Source organism: Magnolia sinica, chromosome 4 (assembly GCF_029962835.1).
Source record: "Magnolia sinica isolate HGM2019 chromosome 4, MsV1, whole genome shotgun sequence".
Taxonomy (NCBI): Eukaryota; Viridiplantae; Streptophyta; class Magnoliopsida; order Magnoliales; family Magnoliaceae; genus Magnolia; species Magnolia sinica.
This window is the reverse complement of record NC_080576.1, coordinates 43714674-43736898: the sequence shown is the minus strand read 5'-3', so window position 1 is coordinate 43736898 and position 22225 is coordinate 43714674. Positions and strand designations below refer to the sequence as shown.

The window sequence follows — 22225 nt, the reverse complement described above, 5'->3', positions numbered from 1 at the left end:
AATATTGAGCATCAAGAAATGTGAGAGACTAGTGGTTGGCTGCTGAGGGGAGCATTCATGATGGAGATCAAGTTCTCGTGGACAACCCAAATGGTGAAGGTACGATCATTGCCAAATGCAAGGAAGATGGAGACCTTTGGAGAATGATGCTGCAAAAGGATCCAATGATGTCTTCCGATGGTAAGGAACTTCTATCTAAAAGGAGAGGCCCTATCCCCCATTTCGATGGTGGACATAGTGGTATCCTGGGGAGAGCCCTGGCTACGCACTTCAGCCTCTCGGTTCCCAAAGACAATGGTTGGACTCTAGTTACCAAGAAGAGAAAGCTCTTGCTAGAAAAGAATTACCAACATCTAAATTCGCTCATTTCCCCACCATATTTGTTTCGAATCTTACGACCAAGTGGGATGAATACACAATCTCCTGAGTTTTACGGAAGTTAGTGGAGGTCAAAGAGATTGTTCTCCCCCAGAAAAAAGGAACTCTGCTACCTAGAGGCTTCACTTTTGTCAAGATGGACTCATTAGAGGTTGTTGTGTTGGCCATTTCCACCTTCAATCAAGCGGCTTCAATGGATGACATTTCTTAAACTAGAAGGTCTGTTTTTGCTCTAGATCCGAGAAGCAGTAGCAACCCCTCCACAGGGAGGAGGACCAGTGTCAACCCCCCTCTATCAATCCGGATAAAGGCACCAGAGTTCCTCTCCAGTCTCGCATGGTGTTTGGACGCTCCTACAAAGATGTGGTGGGAGTTGACAGACTCGATGATCAACACTAGTTTACGGTAACCCTTCCTTGCAGCCCCATAAGCCTAGGGTCTAGAAGGTTATCTTCTCTATTGGCCTAGAAATTATGGTGGATGAGTCCATGATCATCAAAGCTTCTACCTCATATGGCAAAGCCTGGTGATTGAAATCGGTTCCCTAACCGATTTCAAAGTTTGGGTGGAGTTTATTTGCTAGCTATTAGAAGGTAGTTTCGAGAGGAGTCGCTCCTTCTCCTCAATCTTAGGCCTGAAGCAAACCTCCACCCCATCTTATTGGCAGGAGCTTCTTCTCAGTATGGACTTGTTCAGTTTTGAAGTTTCTTGGTACAATTTCTTTGGCATCTTGCTCGAACTATGGATATGGAGTTCCACTTAGCGTTGGGTTCTTACATAGGTGAGGTCATTCTGTTCGATCCTATTACTGAGTCTGGCTGGTAGCTGAGATTGGCTAGACTTCAAATCTAGAAAAAAACGCCTTGACATGGTGATATCCGAAATCCCTATTGTGGTTGGGAAGGATAGATTGTTCATCTTGGTTTCATTGGAGGATTTTCCTGATAGCGCGACCGGCTTTCATATTGTTCCAATTGTTCTGAGGAGCTCCAGAGACAGAGGTGCACGGCTTGCTGGATGCTCTAGCAGAGCATGACAACCAATCCAATGCGATGAGGGTGTACACATTTAAGGACAGGTGTCTTCAGTTCTCTCCTCATCTCCGATCTGAGAGCTTTGCTAGTAATGACGACGGCTCCACTGACGTGTCTCCTTCTCATGCTTCCTCCCTTTCATCCTCGTCCGTTAATTCCCTCTCTATGCTTTCTCAATTGTCCTTTTGCCCTTCAAACCCTCTCGCTATCGAGCCCTTTCCACCGTTGCTTCCGTCAGCTTCTGACGATGGCATTGATGGCCACCTCGATATCCCATTCCCCTCTACCTACCCTTCAAGTCTAACCATGCTACCCTAACTCTAATCTAGCCTCGCCCTTCTACCCTAGTTACTCTTTTCCAGTCCTTTCCTCGTAGGAAGTTTCCTCAATCCTTTTCCTCTCCTTTTAAAATCAAACCCTATGACTAGGCTCTTACTAGGTCGCACCCTCCCCCCCGACCTTTCTTACGTGACGCTTCTTTTATTGACGTGCTTCCTCTGCAATGGATTCCAAATGACGTCCTCCCTCCATAAATCCATAACCTTCTTGACTTTTCTAGAGCACAAGGGGTCTAACTCATACTTCTCTGGCCACAAAAGCCCCTAGCAGATTATCGAGGCATATATGGAATTTGGGAGATGTCTGCATTTGGGATTCAGAGGAGGATTATGTTACCCTATTTCAGTTCATTGAGGAACGTGGGATCAAAGTAGCATTAGAAGCAAGGAAAAGTCCAAAGTCTTCTCGAGGATGGAGGGAGTTGATGAATCTCGAATCCTCTGTTAACTATGAGATGGGTTCTTCCTCTCATTCTTCTAAGAAAGGGAGGAGTAAGTTATCCAATGAAGATAATCTCTTGGAATATTTGAGGCCTCGACTACAGCACAAAAAAATAAAATAAAATCCTAGGTCAAGGAGCTTCTTCGTAAGTACAAGGCTCAAATTGTTGCTATCTAAGAGACCAAGCTCTCGTTGGTAAGATGCTCTAACCTTGATTCCATTTGGGGTTTTAGGCAAAAAAAGATTGGATGCTGTGGGCTCTTCGAGGGGGATTCCTGTGGACTAGGACGCTAATTCCCGAACAAAAGAAGACTCCCTGATTGGAGCATTTGCTGTGTCCGTTGTTCTGAGAAATCGCATTTTAGGGTTCAAATGGATCATCTTTTTTGTGTATGGCCCATGCATTGCTTCCTCGAGGCACCTACTTTGGGAGGACCTTAACACTATTAAGGACAATTGGACCCTTGGTGCAGTAGAGGTGATTTCATTGTGATTTGTTTCTTCTTTGAGAAATCCAACGGTAGTCATATCTCGAGTAGCATGCAATTATTTTCTGAATAGGTTGTGGAGAACAATCCCTCCCCCAAATCCTATCTTGACTGGACAGATTTCTTGTTTCTCCCTTTTGGTTGGAATCTTTCCCTGTTATGTTTCAATGTGGCATCCCTCGGCTAGTCTCAGACCATTGCTCCATTCTTTTAGATCTGGTTGAAGAAAGTTGGGGGTCCAAACCTTTTAGATTTGAGCTCTCTTGGCTTGAGATTGATGGCTTTCCTTCTTTAGTCTCCAACTGGTGGTCTTCTTTCTCAGTTTCTGATAGCCTGAGTTTCATCTTGAGTAGTAAGCTTAAGCTTCTTAAGCAATGTCTGGAGGAGAGACACTTTTGTCGAGGAGAGACACCCATGTCCTAATCATCTGGAGGAGAGACACTCAGGTCGACCTCATGGCTATTTCTAACTCTCTTAACTCCATCCACCTTTTAAACTTACAGGAGAAGTCTAACCCTCTCTTGGATGAGGAATTATCTCAAAGGGTCTCTCTCAATTTGGCATACTCCAAAGTAGTCCGACAACAAGAAATCAAATGTAGTTAGAGATCCAAGGCTCTTTGGTTGAAGGATGGGGATAAGAATCCATGCGATAGCTAGTGCAAGAGCTAGATCCAACAAGATACGTAGTGTTTCTGATAACGGTTCTAAGTTAGAAAACCATACTCAGGTATTGAATTTCATTGTTTCCTTTTACTCTTCCTTATTATCTATTAAATCTTGGTTTTGACCTTCTCTGGATAACCTGGACTTTCCTCAAATCCTTGTCAAGGAAGTCTCAGTTCTTGAGGCCCCTTTCTTCAAGGTTGAGATCAAAACAATTGTCTTTCTATCGGTAAGGACAAGGCCCCTAGCCCGATGGCTTTCCTTTGGCTTTTTTTTTTTTCCCTCCAAAATTTCTAGGACATTTCGAAGGTTGAATTGATTGATTTCCACTCAGAATTTCACAACTCTGGTATTTTATCCAGAGTTATGGGAGCCTTCTACATAGCCTTAATCCCTAAGGTTTATGGAGTGACGGAGCTCAAAGATTTTCGGTCTATTAGTTTGCTTGGAGTTCCTTATAAAGTCTTGCCAAAATTTTATCTACCAGATTTTGGCCTGTGTTATCTAACATAATTTCAGAGGTGCAAAGAGCTTTCTTGGCTAATAGGCAGATTTTAAATTGCGCTTTGCTAGCTCATGAATCCATAGATTCTCACCATAGAGATGGTTGGGTGGTCTGGTTTGTAAACTGGACATTGAAATAGCTGTTGACCATGTTGATTGGGGACATTTAAATTACTTGCTTGCTAGATTTAATTTCGGGTAGAAGTGGTGAGGGTGGATTCATTCTTGCCTCTCCTCGGCCTTTTTCTCTATGCTTGTCAATGGATCCCCCAAAGGTTTTTTTTTTTTTTGCTCCTCTAGGGGCTCAGTGATGCAGGACATGAAATTCAAGTATGATGTGCAAGATTTTAGGCTTTAGATCACACTAGTTCAGAAACAATTACACAAAATTCCACATCCCACACAAAAGTTCAAACACTCAATCAAAGGGAATCTTATGCAGGTCCAGGCCTACACACGCTAGGGCCGGATCAATCAAAATTATAGACCAAACAAGAATCAGAGGAGGGTAAATTCATCCACACATGCACAGAAATAATTCCCCCAATCCAAGGGATTCAGAAATTTCAATTCGGGGAACCTTAAGGTTGAAGAAATAGCATAAAATTGGGGATTTGAGTAATTTAGGGTTAGGGTTAGGGATTTTGGGTGAAAGAGGAGTGAAAGAGAGGAGAGTGATGAACCAGAGAAGTACCGCACGTGTGGACAACAACAATGGCCCAGATGCACGTTCGTGTGATCCCAACCGCACGTGTGTGGGGCCCACTATTCAGAGAAAGGCTACTTTGGCCCCGGTCAGCCAGGGATGGAATCTAAAACCCCCAAATCTCAGCTCGATCCAATGCACGATTTGTGCGTGGTGGTCCGCCGAAGTTTCAGCCCTCCTGCAGGGCTAGATTTTGGAAATCTGCTGTAGAGAGAAAAACGGCTGCAATAGAGGATGGATTTGAAGTGTAGATGATTGTAGGAGAAGAAAAATATGGATGGAAGAAGGTGGGGGCGAATCGGGATAGGTATGGCTTCGCACCACGGTAGTCAGCCTTTTGAGGAAGGGAGGGTTTCACACCCAATTGAATCTCCACAACTCAAAAATTTAGAGGAGCAGAAAAACACGGCAATTTTATTAATTTTCATTGAATTCAAAAGACTACAAGGGGTGCCTATTTATAATAAAACCTATGCCCCAAAACTCGCGCCATGCGCACAACCTATTACTTGGCGACCAAGTAATAAATAATAACAACTAATCAGAGTAATCTAAACCGTCCATGATACTTCTAATAACAATAATAAGCAAAACCCAAAGTACTAGATTAATTGGACTAGTGGGCCACGATCATGAGAACCCATGGTGGGATTCACATGACTATCGGGTCCACTCCAACGAACCAAAACGCAATCCTCTAACTAGGAGGCCCTCCCTGGACGTTGTCATCGATCTAGATCGATGGTGGGGCCCTCCTCCTCCTTGCTTACGTACGTAGGGGGAGCGTGCGTGTGCGCGTGATGTCCCTATCACTCAGGCAAGGGGATCCCCTGTCTCCTTTCCTTTTTGTGCTTGCCTCTGATGGCTTGAGCAAATGCTTACCATAATGGGTTTTTGAATGGTTTCAAGGGCTCGCCCAATAGTCCCATTTTTCACGTCCAATTTGTTGATGACCCGCTTCTGTTTTGTGAAGCCTCTTTTCAACTTGTGGTCAATTTAGGGAAAGTTATTCAATATTTTGAAGCTATTTCGGGGCTCATGATTAATCTTTTTAATAGAGAATTGTTTAGTATTGACATCCCTTTTTCTTTCCTTACTAGATTAGCGGAGACTTTTGGTTGCAAAGCTAGCACATTCTCTTCTTCATACCCGAGGTTTCCTCTCTGTATTGGCAAACCAGCCAACCACCTTTGGGTTATCTTCATTGAAAGAATGGAACGATTACAATCCTCTTGGAAAAGTCGTTACATGTCTCTAGGGGGACAGTTAACCCCTCATAAAAGCAGCTTTGTCCAATATTCTTTCTTATTTTCTATCTCTATATAGTTTTCCCAAATCTGTGCTAGCCAAGATAGACAAACTTAGGCATGAATTCCTTTGGAATGGCAATTCCAATTGCTAGAAGTCCCATCTCCTAAGTTGGTCTGAAGTCTGTATGCCTTAGACGGAAGGAGGGTCAGGTATTAGGGTCCCATCTCCTAAGTTGGTCTGAAGCTAGAAATAGATGGAGGGATATTATCGTTATCACCTTGTGGGGGGGGTTACTCTATTCAGTCTCTCTTTCGAGAAGGCACTTCATTCAACCTAGGAGATGGTTTTAGGATTAGATTCTGGAGGAATCATTGTATCTTCAAATGTGCCTTAGCCAACTCCTTTCCTGCTTTGGCTAGAGTGTTATCCAACATCTCCATTGCTAATTGCTTCATCTCTGTTGACTCAGGGGTCTAGTGCCCTCCTTGTAGGAGAGACTTGTCAGAGAATGAAGTGAATGAGTTGTTGGAGTTATTGCAGCTGCTACAAGTTATCCAGTCCAATCCAACAATTGAAGACTCCCTTGCCTGGACGTTTTCTTCATTTGGCTAGTTCTCCAAATCCTTTTGGAAATTCATACATTAGGGGTCATAACTCGCCTCATCGCTTGGATTTCTCCTCCTCCTGGCATTACGAAGCTCCCCCTAAGGTCTTGGCCTTTGTTTGGATTCTAGTTAGAGGTCAGACTCTTACAGTCGATAATCTTCAACGGAGAGGAATGGTCTTGACCTATGTCTGCTTGCTTTACCTTGGAGAAGCAAATTCCATTACTCACCTTTCATTCACCGCCTGTTCATTACTCACTTGTGGTCCTCCATCTTGATTAAATTCCATTACACTTGGTTGATGTCGGGCGGCATTTCAAATTTGCCGCATGCTTGTCACGTTGGAGGTTATGGAAAAGATTCCAAAGCATTATGGCGTTGTGGAATATCTGAACAGAAAGAAACTCTTGCTACTTTAGGAACACCTCTTCCTCCAAGGTCTCATCTCTAATATTCAGAGATGTGAAAACTTTGTTTGTCAACCTAAATCTAAGCTACAAATCCTTCATTGCTTCTCTTTTGGATTAGAGCAAACACCTCGCTTCTGCCGTGGATAGGTTCTGCCCTTCTTCACTTTCGCTTGTCTGGCTATGGCTTTTGTCTTTGGGGTTTGGTTGTTTAGGTGGGGCAATTTTCCCTTGAGCCTGCTGTGTTTGTCGTCTCTAGTTGTATAGTTGTTTTTCAAGTTTCTTGGTTTTCATCTTGCCATTTGGTTTTTCTGTATAGTTGGTTTTTGTCCTCTAGAGTTGTATGGTTGTTTTAGGTTGGTTTGTGTTTCTAGTTTGGTGTTTGCTCCCTTTTGGATTGCCTTGGCTCCCTTTATCTATCTATCTATCTATCTATCTATCTATATATATATATATATATATATATATATATATATATATATATATATATATATATATATATATATATATATATATAAAAGCAATCTTTAAGAAAAGTGTTTGAATCAAAGGGAAATAGTTGCAATGAGCTACAATATCTCTAGAAATTCATTAACATTTCAATTCTACCATTTTGTTCTCACATAATCACATCACATACATACCTGGGTCAGTTTTTATTCGCACCTCCCACTAACAGTCCTTGGGGGAGATGGCTGTGATGGAGATAAAGAAAAACAAAATGACAAAATTGTATTGAATCTCCATGTTGAATAAATGATGGTAAATGCTTAATCAAATTTGTTATTGTTGTATTTGGTTATTGATACCAAGTTCTGATCTTTTGATTATATCTTCAATCTTTTTGTAACTTTGTGGGAGTGAAAGCCTTTTGCTTACTCAAAACTACAAGTTTACCCAACGAGGTTTGGGCGAATGGTCTTCACCGTAGGTTTGCTCCCTATAGGTGAGGGTTCAATTCCCCTCCTTGGCTTTACATGATACACGTGGTTGTGGGTGATTGCGTGTATCCGCAGGGATTAGTCTCACTTCAAAAAAGAGGTGGGGACACCCTGTGTCTAAATAAAAAAAAAAAACTACAAGTTTAGAAACTTTCTTACACAAGAAGGAAACATAGCAAGAGTTAATGAATATCAAAAAGTAATTGAAAAGCTATTTGAAGTTTACTTATTACTATTATATCTATCGTGCACAACTTTGGATGTAGACTGTTGATTAGCTTCTATTTTTCTCCCCTTCTTATTCTTCTAAGATTCACAATCCCATTTGATTGCGAGCTTCAATCATTCCATTTCTTATAGGTAAAACTCATGTAAGCCTTCTCATCTCCATCTGAGGACTTTTGCTAGTTGCTCCATGATCTTTACCATATCATATGTTTTCATCTGTACCAGCAACACTCTCATTGCCACTCCCAAGTCTTGATAAAGGAGGGTTGGGTAAGGTTGGCAACTGTCGTTAAAATTTGGTCACAACTTTTCTCATGAATCCTACATATGAGAGTCAGATGATAGTGGAATGGTGGAATAAGATTCCTGTAGCCGACCCCAATTAGTTGGTATAGGGCTTAAATGATGATATCCAATGTTTGAAGTATCCGTATTGCTATAAGTTTTGCTAGTTAGGGATGCTGAAACAATATTGATCTCGTCGATAATATCACCGATAACCAGAAATGCAAGCAAACATGAGGAAAACAGTGGACTTTTTTAGTAATACTTCAGGATATGCTAAAATACACATGTTTGTATATTAAGGAATTAAAAAATTGCAAAAGAATGCATACATAATAAGTTTCCATCTAATAGGGGCCTAAAAGCATGTGTTGTTGTAAAAATCCAGTCCAACCATCCCATCCATTCAATTATCCATCCAACCATCAATCCAACCTTCCGTCCAAACATCCATCGATATTTCAGAATATCGGCAACACTATATTTCGCCAAGAAATCGTCGACAATTGGAAAGGAAACGAAAGATTGTGGTCTCGATATCTCCCATGTTGCGATAACGATACTATTGTGATATTATCGTCGATAAGTTGAACATTGCATACAACTATTCGCCCATAAAAAAATTTGAAATGGAAATTTTTTTAGTAAATAGATTTTTGGTGATATCGATACATTGGTGATATTATTGAATATCGTTGATACACTAGTGATACAAGCAACACCTAGAATTTACACAATAAAAAATATTGGTGATATCAATACATTGCTGATACAAGTGACACCTGGAATTTACCAAATCGAAAATCTTGGCGATACATTGGTGTAACTGCCAAACAATTACTTTCTCTAAAAGTTAGAGCCGGTAGAGGGTGGTGTATCAATGTATATTGAGGGACTTTAATACTCCCTCACACATGCGGGGTGGAACTCCGCACGGGAACATGCTGGGCAAGGGTGGAGGGACACTCACAACTCACACCATAAACAGCCCCTCGTGGGAGAATATATTAGGGATGCATATTTACTGCTCCTGGGATTCAAACTGTTGACCTTCCGCTCTAATACCATGTCAAATAACCACTTTCTCTAAAAGCTTGAGCCGTTAGAGGATGGTGTATCAATGTATATTGAAGGACTTTAAAAATAACGATACAGTGGCGGCACTTAGGGATGCATCGCTGATTCCTGGAATTTTTGAGACTAGCAATGTTATTGGTATCGCTACCAGTGTTATTGGTACCGCCGAGCTGGAGATATAGATAATATCAGGGATATTTTGATAATATTGGGGATACTCCGAACAATGATATATCTAGTTGGAGGTTTGCTAATTTTACACACGTGGAGCCTTGCTTATCCACATGTAGGCACATGGGGCCAATATAGAAAATGTGTGCCAGATCTGAGCTGTCCATCTGGTTGGAATGCTTAAGTCTCCTACTTTGAAAGTCAGGTTATTTCATTCCTTAGGTGGGCCAAAATGTACAAAGTAAATTGATGGTTGAATTTGTTTTTCTAGCCGTCTATTTGTTTTGCATGCTCTGGCCCATCTGAGGTATTGGATGGCCTGATTTTTAGGCCATAACATCTGAACAGCGTAGCCCACCCCACCTGTCAGAAAGCTCAGATCTCTCAAATGCATTCCATATTGGCACATGCATAAATGTGTATGGGCAGGGCTCCCACATGCAAGTGGAATAAGCATACATCACATGGTGGTGACAGATTTTGGGCCTCCCAATGGCATCATATTGCCTTCAGTCCTCACTGGCTAGATTTGCTTGTTACTCTTGCTGGGTGGTACTGACAAGGCCTGGCTTCCACTTTTTGGGTTCTTAGTGGAAACACAAGAAACATGAGGTCACTATCACAGAGTCATGAATCTAGCCATGCTCACACATGCACATTATAACTAATTTGATCTAGGAGGATTGGAGCATACGAGGAAAGAAGCTTTTGTTGTTAAAACTAGCATGGTGATTAGAGACAAATGGAGATTAACGAGCATGTGGAAATTTCAATTCTTTTTGTAACTATTCCATATGGTGTAAAGCTGGCTTCTAAGGTTGCATTGGAACCTAACTTGCTTTCTGACCAAGGACTATCAAGTCAAAATTATAGTTATCAACTAACCTAAGTTTCTAATGTGGGTGCATTTGATTTAAACCACGCAAGATGAGTTGACTGGGTGAAAATTGTGAACTAACTAAAACTTGAAAGAATGCTTTAATTTAAGCTGAAGGTACTGCGTTTCAACTCTGCTTATAGGAGCCTGCGTTCCCTATTCATTACTTTGTTTCTGTGGGGTCCATCATTAGTCCATCTGAGCCATCCCCCATCATGGATGGACCATTCCCAGAGTATCCTTTCAATTCATCATGCAGATACATGGTTAAAAGGAAATGTAGAACAAAGCGCATTCAATGGAGTAAAGACCAAAGATTTGATAGATAGGATATTCCAATTTGGGAGATTTTGGGGGAATGGTCCATCCATGATGAGGGCTGTCATATCAATGGCTTGGATAGACCAATCATGGACAAACCAAGTTCTGAACAGGGAAGTTCCATGTTCAGAACGAATAGGAAACTTGGCCTCTGTTTATAGATATACCTTTTGGGGGATGTTATTGTGTGGGTCTTCATAATAAACCCTACAAATTAATCTCAGAGCTGTCATTGTTCTGTTGCTCATCAAAATTAGATTGTTTCTTCCGTTATGTCACTTTCATTCCATTGCGCTGTGTCATGCCTTCTATTTTTATGTATTGTCAGCAGCGAAGAAGACCATCATGTCGTACCCTAAGGATTTCAAAGGTTTTGGCTTTCTTTGGCTTGACAACCCCTCCTTATAAGCTAGTAAGTCACACATAAAATATTTTGATCAGAAAAATCTGTTTCTTCTTTTTTACAATTGGATTATCTTTTCACGTGCCATATTATTAGCAGCTGTCTCCAATCCATGGCTAAATTGACATCTTCATGGCCTTTTCATGGCAATGAAGTTCTTAATTTTGCAAAGCTCATAGGTGCCTCTTCATGGCATGTATGTAGACATTTGAACCTCTTCTTTAAATGATCTGGCTTGAAAATTAGGCTGGGCAACTCATCATGTGGGCCACACGTACAGAGGAAATGGATGGTTCCAAAGAATTGCTAGCAGTCCATCCACATTCAACATATACGTTTGGCCTGCATGACGAGTGCCATACCTGATTTTGGGGCTATGTTATCTACACAGTGCAAGTCCACTCATGCATGGCATGAATGTCTCAAACACATGCCAGGTCAGCATGATGGCTTCATTTAGAGGTGTGCATGGAGAGGTGCATGTAGGCTAATCAAAGCTCAAGATTCCAGCTCAGATTCTACTTCATCATTGTGTCATGCGACTTTCTTCATGTTCCACCATGAAGGATTACTCATTCGAAGTCATAGAAGTACATTGCTTTAATTGATCGGCTACCTAACTGATTTGGAAATTTTTGTTGTTTCTGTGCATGTCTAGGATGCGTTGGAACCATATATGAGCCGGAGGGCACTTGAAATGCATTGGGGAAAGCATCATCAGGACTATGTGGAGGACTTGAACAAACAGCTGGAGAAAAGCCCATTATATGCATACACAATGGAGGAACTGGTCAAAGTAACCTACAACAATGGGAACCCCTTACCAGAGTTCAACAATGCTGCTGAGGTGCTCCCTCTGATTAAACTTTAACATGTCCTTTTTATTTGTGAGGAATTATATGATACTCAACCTGAAAATATGCATAGTGCCCTCGGGAGTTTCAGTTTGTACAATTGGGACCTTTGGTTCAGTGATCCAGACCATTGATTTGGAGGCCCCTACCATGGATGGGAAATTACTTTGTGACCTTTCAGATTGGAGGATCCTAGCCACCAAAAGTTTTGGATTTTTTTTTTCCCAATTGAATGGCTGCATTTTCTTTCTTGACCATTTATTTGCAGTCTACTAATCAATGGGTTAGGATTGTCCTATCAAAGAGATTAGGGGATGGTCTCAGATCTATTCATGTTTATACTCTTTTATCAATTAGTGATAAGCCTTCATAACACAAAGAAAGAAATACCCTCATTAAAAAGAAAGAAAAAAAGAAAATAGCCCAACACTATATAACACAAGTAAGATGTGAGTACATGAGTAAAATGGGTAAGATGTGGCCCAACACTGTAACATTCCCCCTCAACCTGGTGCATAGATATCCACCACGCCCAGCTTGCCTAGTATCGCAGATAGCTGAACATTTCCTACTGCCTGACTTTACAAATGGAAAGCAAAGTTCCTTGGAGGTAACTTTTACTCTAATGACATTATGATAAACTTTGATATGCTTGGTCTTGTAGGAAAAATATATGTAATTGAGTGTTTGTGTATGTTATCCTCGTGTTGAGTTCAATTATGAGCCAGCCGTACTAATAGCTGCTTTGTCATTACAATATAAATTCTTCAGTTCTTTCACAGGAAAACTAAGTTCATGTAATAATACCTTCAGCCACGGTAGCTCACATGACCCATTTGCCATATATATGTACTCTGCTTCCACCCTAGATCTTGAGACAACAAACTGTTTCTTAATCCAAGTAAATAGATTTCCTCCAAGAAGCATGCAGTCCTAAGTCCAATCTATGGTTGGCTACAGAGTCCCCAATCTGCATTTGTGCATGCCTCAACTCTCAACATGATTATTATTGTTGTTGATCTAGAAGAAAGAAAGAATCGAAGAGGAGGAGAGAGAGAGAACGTGAGAGAGAGTGGAGAGCATAAGAAGCGCCACACGCCCACCCTCTTTTTTGTTTTATTACTATGGCTTTCACTTAGGAGTTGAAATTACAAGAATACCCTTATAGAGACAAATATAAAGAAATACATCACTAAAGACTCAAAGACTCATATACACTCAACCCAAATGCATTAGGGCTGAGCCCCAATAGGATGATGTGTGGACATGTCACATGTGTCCACGTGTGATCATGTCACACGTGTGACCATTCTAAGACTCCCTCTCAAGCTGGAGCATATATATCATAAATGCTCAGCTTGTCAAAAAACTTGTCTAGATGAGCTTTTGTGAACATGTCAGCAACTTGATATTCTTATTTAATGAATGGTGTGGATATTTCCTTATTTACAACCTTCTCTATGATGAAGTGGCAATCCACTTCAATATGCTTGGTCCTCTCATGACAAACTAGATTGTTGGCGATATGTAACGCATTTTGATTGTCACAATATAGATTCATGAGAGTTTCAACCATAAAACCTAACTCACACATCAACGTCTTCAGCCACAAAATTTCACACGTGGTATGAGCCATCGCTCTATACTCTGCTTCTGCACTAGAACGGGCAATGACTTGTTGCTTCGTGCTTCTCCAGGTAACAAGATTACCTCCTATGAAGGTATAATAACCTATGGTGGATCGCTTATCTAAAGGAGATCCAACCCAGTCTGCACAAGAGAATCCTTCCACTCTAAGATGTTCATTTCGCTTGTAGAGAATTGCACGGCCTGGGGCGCCCTTCAAATATTTAATTATGCGAACCACAGTCCATATGAGATACACGAGAGGCTTGCCTGAACTGACTAACTACACTAGCTGGATAAGTAATATCCAGTCATGTAATAGTTAAATAGATCAATTTATACCAACCAATTGGCGATGTCTGCCTAGATCATCAAACATGTCTCCTTCACTTGTACTTAACTTAAGAGTTTATGTCCATAGGGGTTGTAACTAGCTTAGCCCCCGGTAAACGTGTCTCTTCTAACAAGTCCACAACATATTTACTTTGCGACAAATTAATTCCCAACTTTGATCGAGCTACCTCAATACCTAGAAAGTATTGAATCCTTTGCACAAAAGTGTTGTTGCAAGAACTTGTTTAACTTAAATATGCCTTTACCATCATTTCCAGTAATGATGATGTCGTCCATGTAAACAACAAGAATGAGAGTGCCAGTCTCACTCTCCTTAACAAAGACTAAGTGATCAGTATGACTGTTTTTCATCACAAACTGCATTATCACTTTACTAAATTTGTCCAGTCACGCATGTGGAGACTGCTTCAACCCATAAATCAATTTTCTTAGCCGACAGACTTTATCAGACTCTTCTTGAGCAACAAAGAAAGGCGGTTGCTCCATGTATACTTCTTTAAGTAAATCACGATGAAGAAACATGTTCTTTACATTCAGTTGATATATGGGCCAATCCAAATTTGTAGCAATGGAGATCACCACACAAATTGAATGAAGCTTGGCCACTGGGGAAAACGTTTAAGAGTAGTCAACTCTAAAAGTTTGAGTATATCCTTTCACCACCAAATAGGCCTTTAAACGATTCAAAGTGCCATCAACTTGTACTTCACGGTATATACCCATCTGCATCCTACTGCACGTTTTCCTGCAAGCAACTTAGCCAAAGTCCAAGTCTGATTTTGAGTAAGCGCAACCATTTCTTCTTCCATAGCTCTTTTCCACCCATCAGAACGTAAAGCCTTCTGAAACAATCGAAGGACAGACACAGACGACAAGGGCAAGGTAAATTGCCAAAATGAAGGTGATAGACCATTCAAGGAAAAAAATTGAAAATAAGATGTAGAGTACAAGAATATATACCCTTTCGAACAACAATAAGTTGATCAACTTCATTCAACAAGTCTGGTGGAGGCCCGTTACTAGGTGGATCTTCGAACATATTGGTACAACTGGCGGGAGGCACTTTATTAGGCGCTTTCGTACCTCTCTTAGAATGTCTGGAATAGACCTGTAATGATGGGGGATTTGGATGTGACTCCGTGGCATGCTTTCCAGGTAAATCTATGTCTGTCATCACAGGAAGGTTGGTAGAATTTTTGGAATATTGATGTGACATATGGAGTAGTTTTAGAAAATGTGACATCCATGGACACATTGTCTACAGGTGATATAATTATAACCTTTGTAGCCACGCTGAGTATTTGAGTACCCAAAAATACACACTTTACAGCTTTGGGTTCAAACTTATCAAAAACATGATCAAATTGATGTACAAAACATATGCATTTAAAAATTTTAAGAGGAAGAGAAAAGGAAGTACACTGGGGATGCAAGACAAACAAAGGAGTTTGACCTCCTAATACTGATGATGGCATCCAATATATAAGATAACATGCAAGATGCAACTAAAACGGCATCACCCCAAAAACTCTTTGGAACCTTCATGTCTAATAATAATGCCCTAGCTACTTCAAGCAAATGACGATTTTTTCACTCAACAACTCTATTTTGCTGCGGTGTGTCTGCTCATGATGTTTGATGAATGCTCATGAGATAAGAGATAAGAATGCAAAAGAATTCATCTGTACTCCTTGGCATTATTTGATCTTAGAACAAACACTTCAGCATCAAATTGATTTTGGATTTGAGCTTGAAATTCTTTAAAACACTTAAAACACCTCAGAACGATCTTTCATCAAATATAACCATGTCATTCTAGAACAATCATCTACAAAAATGATAAAATATTTAGTAAGATAAACTAGGAATATGAACGGGTCCCCACACATCTAAATGTATCATATAAAATGGTTTATCACTAACTTTATCTTCACGGGAAAGAAAAGACACTGTGATGCTTGCTTAACTCACAAGCTTTACATTTTAACTTAGACACATAAGACAAAGACGAGACATGACTCTTCAAAATAGCTAAGGATGGGTGCCCAAGCCTGGAATGCCGTTGATGTGGAGAGATGTTAGCTTGCAATGCAACTCCAGCTTCAGTCGTTCCACTCTTGAGACAATAGAGTCCATTAGATTCATGCCCTCCACTAATCATTCTCCTCGTCTTTAGATCCTGAAACTCACAATAAGAGGGAAAAATTTTGGCAAAGCAATTCAGGGATTTGGTTAGTTTACTTGCATATAATAGGCTCAATGGGAACTTTGGAATATACAAAACTGATGAAAAGGAAAGATATGATGTAGGACATACAGTGCCCTCATCAGATATACTAGTTGAAGTACCATCAACATGGTGACAAATGAAATGGATGAAGATTGGACTAACTTGGACAACAAATTGCGCTTACTTGTCATATGATCATAAGCACCGGAATCAATAATTCATGGAGTACACCTAGAAAATGTAAGACAAGATGTACCCAATTGAGCAAGGGTAGCAGTGGAAGTGGATGAAGATGCATGAGTGAAATGATTTTTTAGAAGCTTGGCGTAATCTTCCTTGGACATAGTGACTGTGTCATCGTTAATACTCGGCTCAACAAGATTGACAGTATTGGATACATAACCTTCTGAACTATCTTCCAGAGAGTTGACTTGATTGCATGAATCAATATTATGATTGTTAAGGCCACAATGGGTGCAATGATGATTAATGCGACCGCGACCACTAATGCTACCACAACCACGACTACGACAACGGCTACCTCCAAATCTATTGCCTTGACCATGACCACCTTGGCTTCTCCATCACCTCTGCCTGCTGCAAAGATAAAAGTTGAACGATATGATGAAGTGGAACTCTGAGTAGACATGCCAGTCGTCCTCTGAACTCTAGCGAATGCTTTTGTCACTGAGGGAATTTCACTACCTCCAAGAATATGAGAACTTACAAGCTCAAGCTCACGTCTAAGGCCAGAGAGAAATTTAGCAACACAGAATTCCTCTCTTTGCCTAAGCATAATCTCAAAATCTATTAACAACGATTGATTGATATACATTCAACTCATCCCACATGCCACATAGGGTAGAATAATATTCTCTCACACTTTTATCTTCATGCTGGAATGCAAATATATTTTGTAGGAGTTCATAAATATAGATTAAGCTTTTCTCACTAGAATACATCTCCTTCAAGCTGTCCTAGACATGTTTGGCAGTCTTGAGAAAGATTACATTGGCACTGATATGTGGTTCCATACTATTCCACAACAATGCCCTAATTTGGGTATCCTCTACCAACTAATCATCATAGTCTGTCACAATGATATGAGGTTTGGGGGATGTCAAATATTTAACTTTTCTCTTTCCAATCAGAAAAACTTCTACAGATGTGGCCCATTGTAGATAGTTCGTGCCATTTAATTTCAGTAATGTTATTTGGAGAGGCACCAAATCCGATGAGGATAAAATACTTCTCTTGGGATAATTTTTGGAATCCATTGGAATAATAATAATAATTTTCTCAAACACAAATCGTCCAACAAACTGACGTACTAAGTCAATACTTGATTTCAAGCTTCAACTTGTCTCGATCAACATAATAAAGGAGGAGCTTCATGAACTTCTGAATTTTCAGCTTTCAAATCTGATTTCATGCTTTAAAAAACTGAATGTATATTGCATACTGGATGAACGATGGCCCACTTTGTCCCATCATGTAGGTATAATGCAAAAGCGGGCCTTACACACCTTTGATAAGCATGATTTCACCACCCATCATGTGGAGGTACAACAACAGAAGAGATTATGTTAGATAAGCTCCAAACACATTAGGGTTTCCCACTAGAGACCTCCCTCTTCTTCAAGCAAATCAAGCTCATGGATTTCTTCCGCTATTTTGCCAAACTCTTCCTCCCTCTTGCCTAGGGCTTCTTTCTTCCACACTCTGATCTTCTAAAATTGGCATAGCCATCAACTGAGGAGGACCACCATTTCGCCACTAACTGATCGAACCCTTCCACCTCAAACCTGAATGGTTTGGGGCCCCAATCTTCTTTAGCGACCTCGAGGACAATGGGGCAATGATCCGAGGCTGCTCTAGGGAGGCCTCACGGATTAACAAGGGAAAACTTCTCAATCCAATCTGTCGAAACCAAAAAACGTATCCAAGCGTGACATAGGAGGGTCCCCCCCGTAAAGACATAGAGTTGTTGATTTTCCATGTCACCTTGTAAATAGGTAATAATTATTTACCTAAGTAATTACCGCATCGTTCCTAATGCAGATGTTTACAACCTACCTTTTGCATGCTAAAATCAAGGATGGCTATGAAGTGAATGTGGTGTCCACTGTGATGTATGTGGCTTATCCACACCGTTCATCCATTATGCCAGCTGAATTTAGGGTATGAGCCCAAAAATGAGGTAGATCCAAAGCTCAAGTAGACCACACCACAGGAACCCGTGATGAATCGATCGCCTACCATTAAATACTTCTTGGCCCCCCTAGAGGTTTTTGATCAAGCTAATATTTGTATTTTCCCCTTATCCATGTTTGTGTGACCTTATGAACAGGTTAGATGACAAATAAACATCAATGTGAGCCTGGTGAAGGAAATGACTTTAAGTGGTGGACATTTTAAGGACATTGTTTCCTTTGGTGTGGGCCACTGGCGCATTGAATCTGCTTCTTTTTTCAGCTCATGCCCCAAAATGTTCTGGTAAAACGGTTGGATGGCATGGATATGTCACATACATCACAGTGTGGCCCACAAATTTGAGTGAATCTTTTTGGACTGGTTTTCAAATCGAAAATACACCCAGATTATCAAATAGGCTAAAAAAGTAATAATTACCTATTTATAATGTATTTATGGTTGACATGAAAAATCAAACAAACCCTTATAGGTAAAGTAGACAACGTTGAAATCCCCTCCTATTCACAAGGGGCAGACTAGTTCTGTCTAATGCAATCAAGTTCTACCCAAAATTGACCCCGCAAATTGTTTCTACATGGACTAGACACAATGGAAAACACCCACTAAAATTCTGAAGATAGATCACGCGGTAAGAATAAAAGTGAAAAAGAATTGGAGAAACAACCGATATTAGATTTCCAAGTGACCAAAATTCCCCTGAAGCATTAATAGAAACTCAATCAACATTTTTAATAGCCTAAATAGAATTTATCGGACCTTTGTCTACTGCTTGCAATTTAGATTCCTGCATTGTGATAATGTCAGTTTTCGTTTTCTTATGTAGCTTCTTGACCCGAGCTCTCTTAGCATTGCACCCTATCCCTCTAACATTCCAAGACATGACAAGCATTGATCACAACCTTTTCCCAATCTTGCCCTTTTCACTACGCTTCCTTTTCTTGCAAATTCGTAATTTAAGGAACACTCCAAATTCATCATCTCTCTCCATCCCTTTGGAAATTTCTTGGGCTTCATCAACTGACCAGATTGTTGGCACTGCACTTCCTTGGCTTGTACAAGTTGGTAGAATTCATAGTTGTTCTCATCTTGCGTTCTGTAAGACATACCCACCAGTCCCCCGACTCTGACAAGAACATCCTTTGTCTACTGAAATTGTTCCTCTGTGATCATCTCCTTGCCTGAGTCTAAGAACTTGCTCCGAGCACTTCCTCATTATACATACATGCGGAGGTCAAATCTTCTCTGCATGCAAAGGAGTAACAACAATGGCTTCCTTTATAAAATCTTCTTCCTGAGGTCCTGCTACCCAACGACACCTATCCGACCTTCGAGTCAACCAATTCGTGAAACTTTGTATCTGTTCCACCCCCTTCACCTTTGGAACCACCAGAAGCAAGGGTTGAGCTGACACCAGGCTAGTCTTTGACTCTTCCTTGCAAGAATCTCACCAGAGCACCCTCCTCTGGAGACCCTGATCGCTTGTGACCCCCATGTCCTACGCTGTTGGAGTGCTTCAGAGAAAAAATAGCCTTCCAGGCTTTAAAGGAGGGCCTTCTCTTATAAGAAAGACTCAGGATGTCTCCACATGAGAGCGCTCTTGGAACGCGTGGAAAAATTGAAAAATTTCACGTGTGTTATCTTAGCCGTCACGGGGGATGGGGTGCAGACTAAGGCCACATTTTGTGGCATGCTCCATGTGTGACGCATCGTTGGTCCCTTCATCTGTCGATGAATGAACCTCATCTTGCCATGTGTTTGTATCGGATATATCCTCACCGTCCGATTCTACTCCAAAATAGGAAGAGGGGTTGGACGACACAATTGTCTTCTCCTTCCGACGCATGTCCCCCCTAACTTGCTCCTCTCGCCACATGTCCTCCACTGTCTCCTTGTGACGCGTGTCCTCTCGAACCAAGTAAAAGTTGCTAGCTCTGGTGTAGAAAAGTTGGCTTGGGCGAGGCTCGGGACCCAAACCTGATTCAGGACATGAAATTAAATATGGAATGCAAGAAATCAGGCTTGTGATTATACCAATTTTAAACAGTCACAAAATTCCACATCATATATACTATCAAACATTCAAAAAGGGGAATCTATGGGAGTCCAAGCCTACACAACTTTAAGACTGGATTAAATAAAATTATAAGCCAAGCAAGCCTAAAGGAGTGTAAGAATCATCCACTCTTGCAAAGGATTGTTCCCAACTCAAGAGATTCACTGAGTTTCAATTTGGGGGAAAATCCAGGGTTTGAAAATTGAGGATAATTGGGATTTGGGACTCTTTAGGGTTAGGGATTTGGATTAAGGGGTTTTTTTAAGTCAAAAGAGAAGGAAATAGAGGAAAAAGAGAACCTGGGATGAGCCATGCACGCTGGACGGCAGATGGGTCTGGACGCACGTGCGTGGCAGGTTGTCCGCACATGTATGGGGCCCACAAAGTCGGAAACTGACTTCTAGACTGGGATCGGGCAGGGATGGGCTGCCTCTATACCAAGTTTGGCATCGATCCGTCGCAAGGCGTGTGTGTAGTACTCCGCCGAAGTTTCAACCCCTCAAATGGGCCAGAATCTGAAAATCTGTTTGTGCACTACTGTAGGAGAAAACTTGGATACGAAAGTGGGTGAATCTGAAGGTGGAAGGGGTGTGGAGGGTGATGGATGTAGTGCGTAAGAAGGTGGAGATGATTTAGAGCGGATGTGGCTTCGCACTACGGTAGTTAAACCTTCAAGGAAGGGAGGGTTTCGCACTCAATTCAATTCTTCAACCCAAAGAGAGAGAGAGAGGAAGAAACGCAGGAATTTTTTATTCATAAAATATCATCGAGAATACCTACATGGGATTGCTTTATTTATAAGAAAACCCTAAATCCAAAAAAGACATTACCCTTGCGTCATGTGCGAGCACTAATACCAAAATTAAAGTAAATAAAATAACTAATCTAAGCAATCAAAGTCGTTCATGATGTTTCTAATAACAAAAATAGTCAAAACTCAAAATCCTAGATCATCTAAAGTAATAGGCCACGATCTTGAGATCCGATGGAAGAATCTATCTGATGATCAGGTCCACTCCAATGCTCCATAATGCAGCCCCCTAATTACGAGGCCCTCCAAAGATGTCGTCGTCGATCCAAATCGAAAGTGGGGTTCACTGCCTCCTCGAATATGTGCGTAGAGGGGGCGTGTGCATGATGTCCACATCAACTCTCCCTGGCTGCGAAGGTTTCGCCACTAGCGAAACAAAGCTCTTGAACCGCTCCAAGATGTCTGGATCAAGTCTCTGAAGCTCCTCTTCAGTGAGCCATGTACTGTCTGAAATTGGGCGTGACTTCCACTTGACAAAGAACTTTTGAAAACCGCCGTCCAGCGTCGATACAATCTGATAGTCTAGAATATCCTCTATCTCCTCTCTAGATGTGGGAAGGGTAGGTATAGGAGGTAAAGGATGGGAAGATGGGTCGGGAAGAGGCCATGGGTCAAGGAAAAGATCTGGGGAACTGAGATGTTTAGGTGAAAGGTTGGACAATGTGTCAGTGGTCCTCTAAAATGAAACTAGATCCTCCACATTGAATGTGGAACTAATTCCCATGTAAGGTGGAAGATCTACAATATACGCATTGGGACCTTTTCGTTTTATAATTTTGAATGGTCTAACGCTACGCGTGTGTAATTTCCCAACGGTTCCCTAAGGATACTGCTCTGGCCTGATGCGGACCATCACAGTCCCCTACATTGAATTCCTTGAATCTTTTATGTTGGTCTGCAGAAAATTTGTATTGTTCATTACTAGTATTGATTTTTTGCCTGATTTCTTGATGCAATGAATA

General features: G+C 41.0%; 1 protein-coding gene across 2 annotated transcripts in view; it reads left to right on the top strand.

Annotated features, from left to right (window-relative positions):
* LOC131243066 (superoxide dismutase [Fe] 2, chloroplastic-like) overlaps positions 1 to 22225 on the top strand; it is a 58973-nt gene that overhangs the window by 14775 nt on the left and 21973 nt on the right. The window contains exons 3-4 of one of the 2 annotated variants that reach the window (XM_058242143.1): positions 11050 to 11130; positions 11780 to 11968. In XM_058242143.1, the coding sequence (XP_058098126.1) occupies positions 11050 to 11130; positions 11780 to 11968 (270 nt within the window). Of the gene's footprint in view, positions 1 to 11046; positions 11131 to 11779; positions 11969 to 22225 lie in introns of both variants that reach the window. The other variant, XM_058242142.1, reaches the window with a different exon arrangement.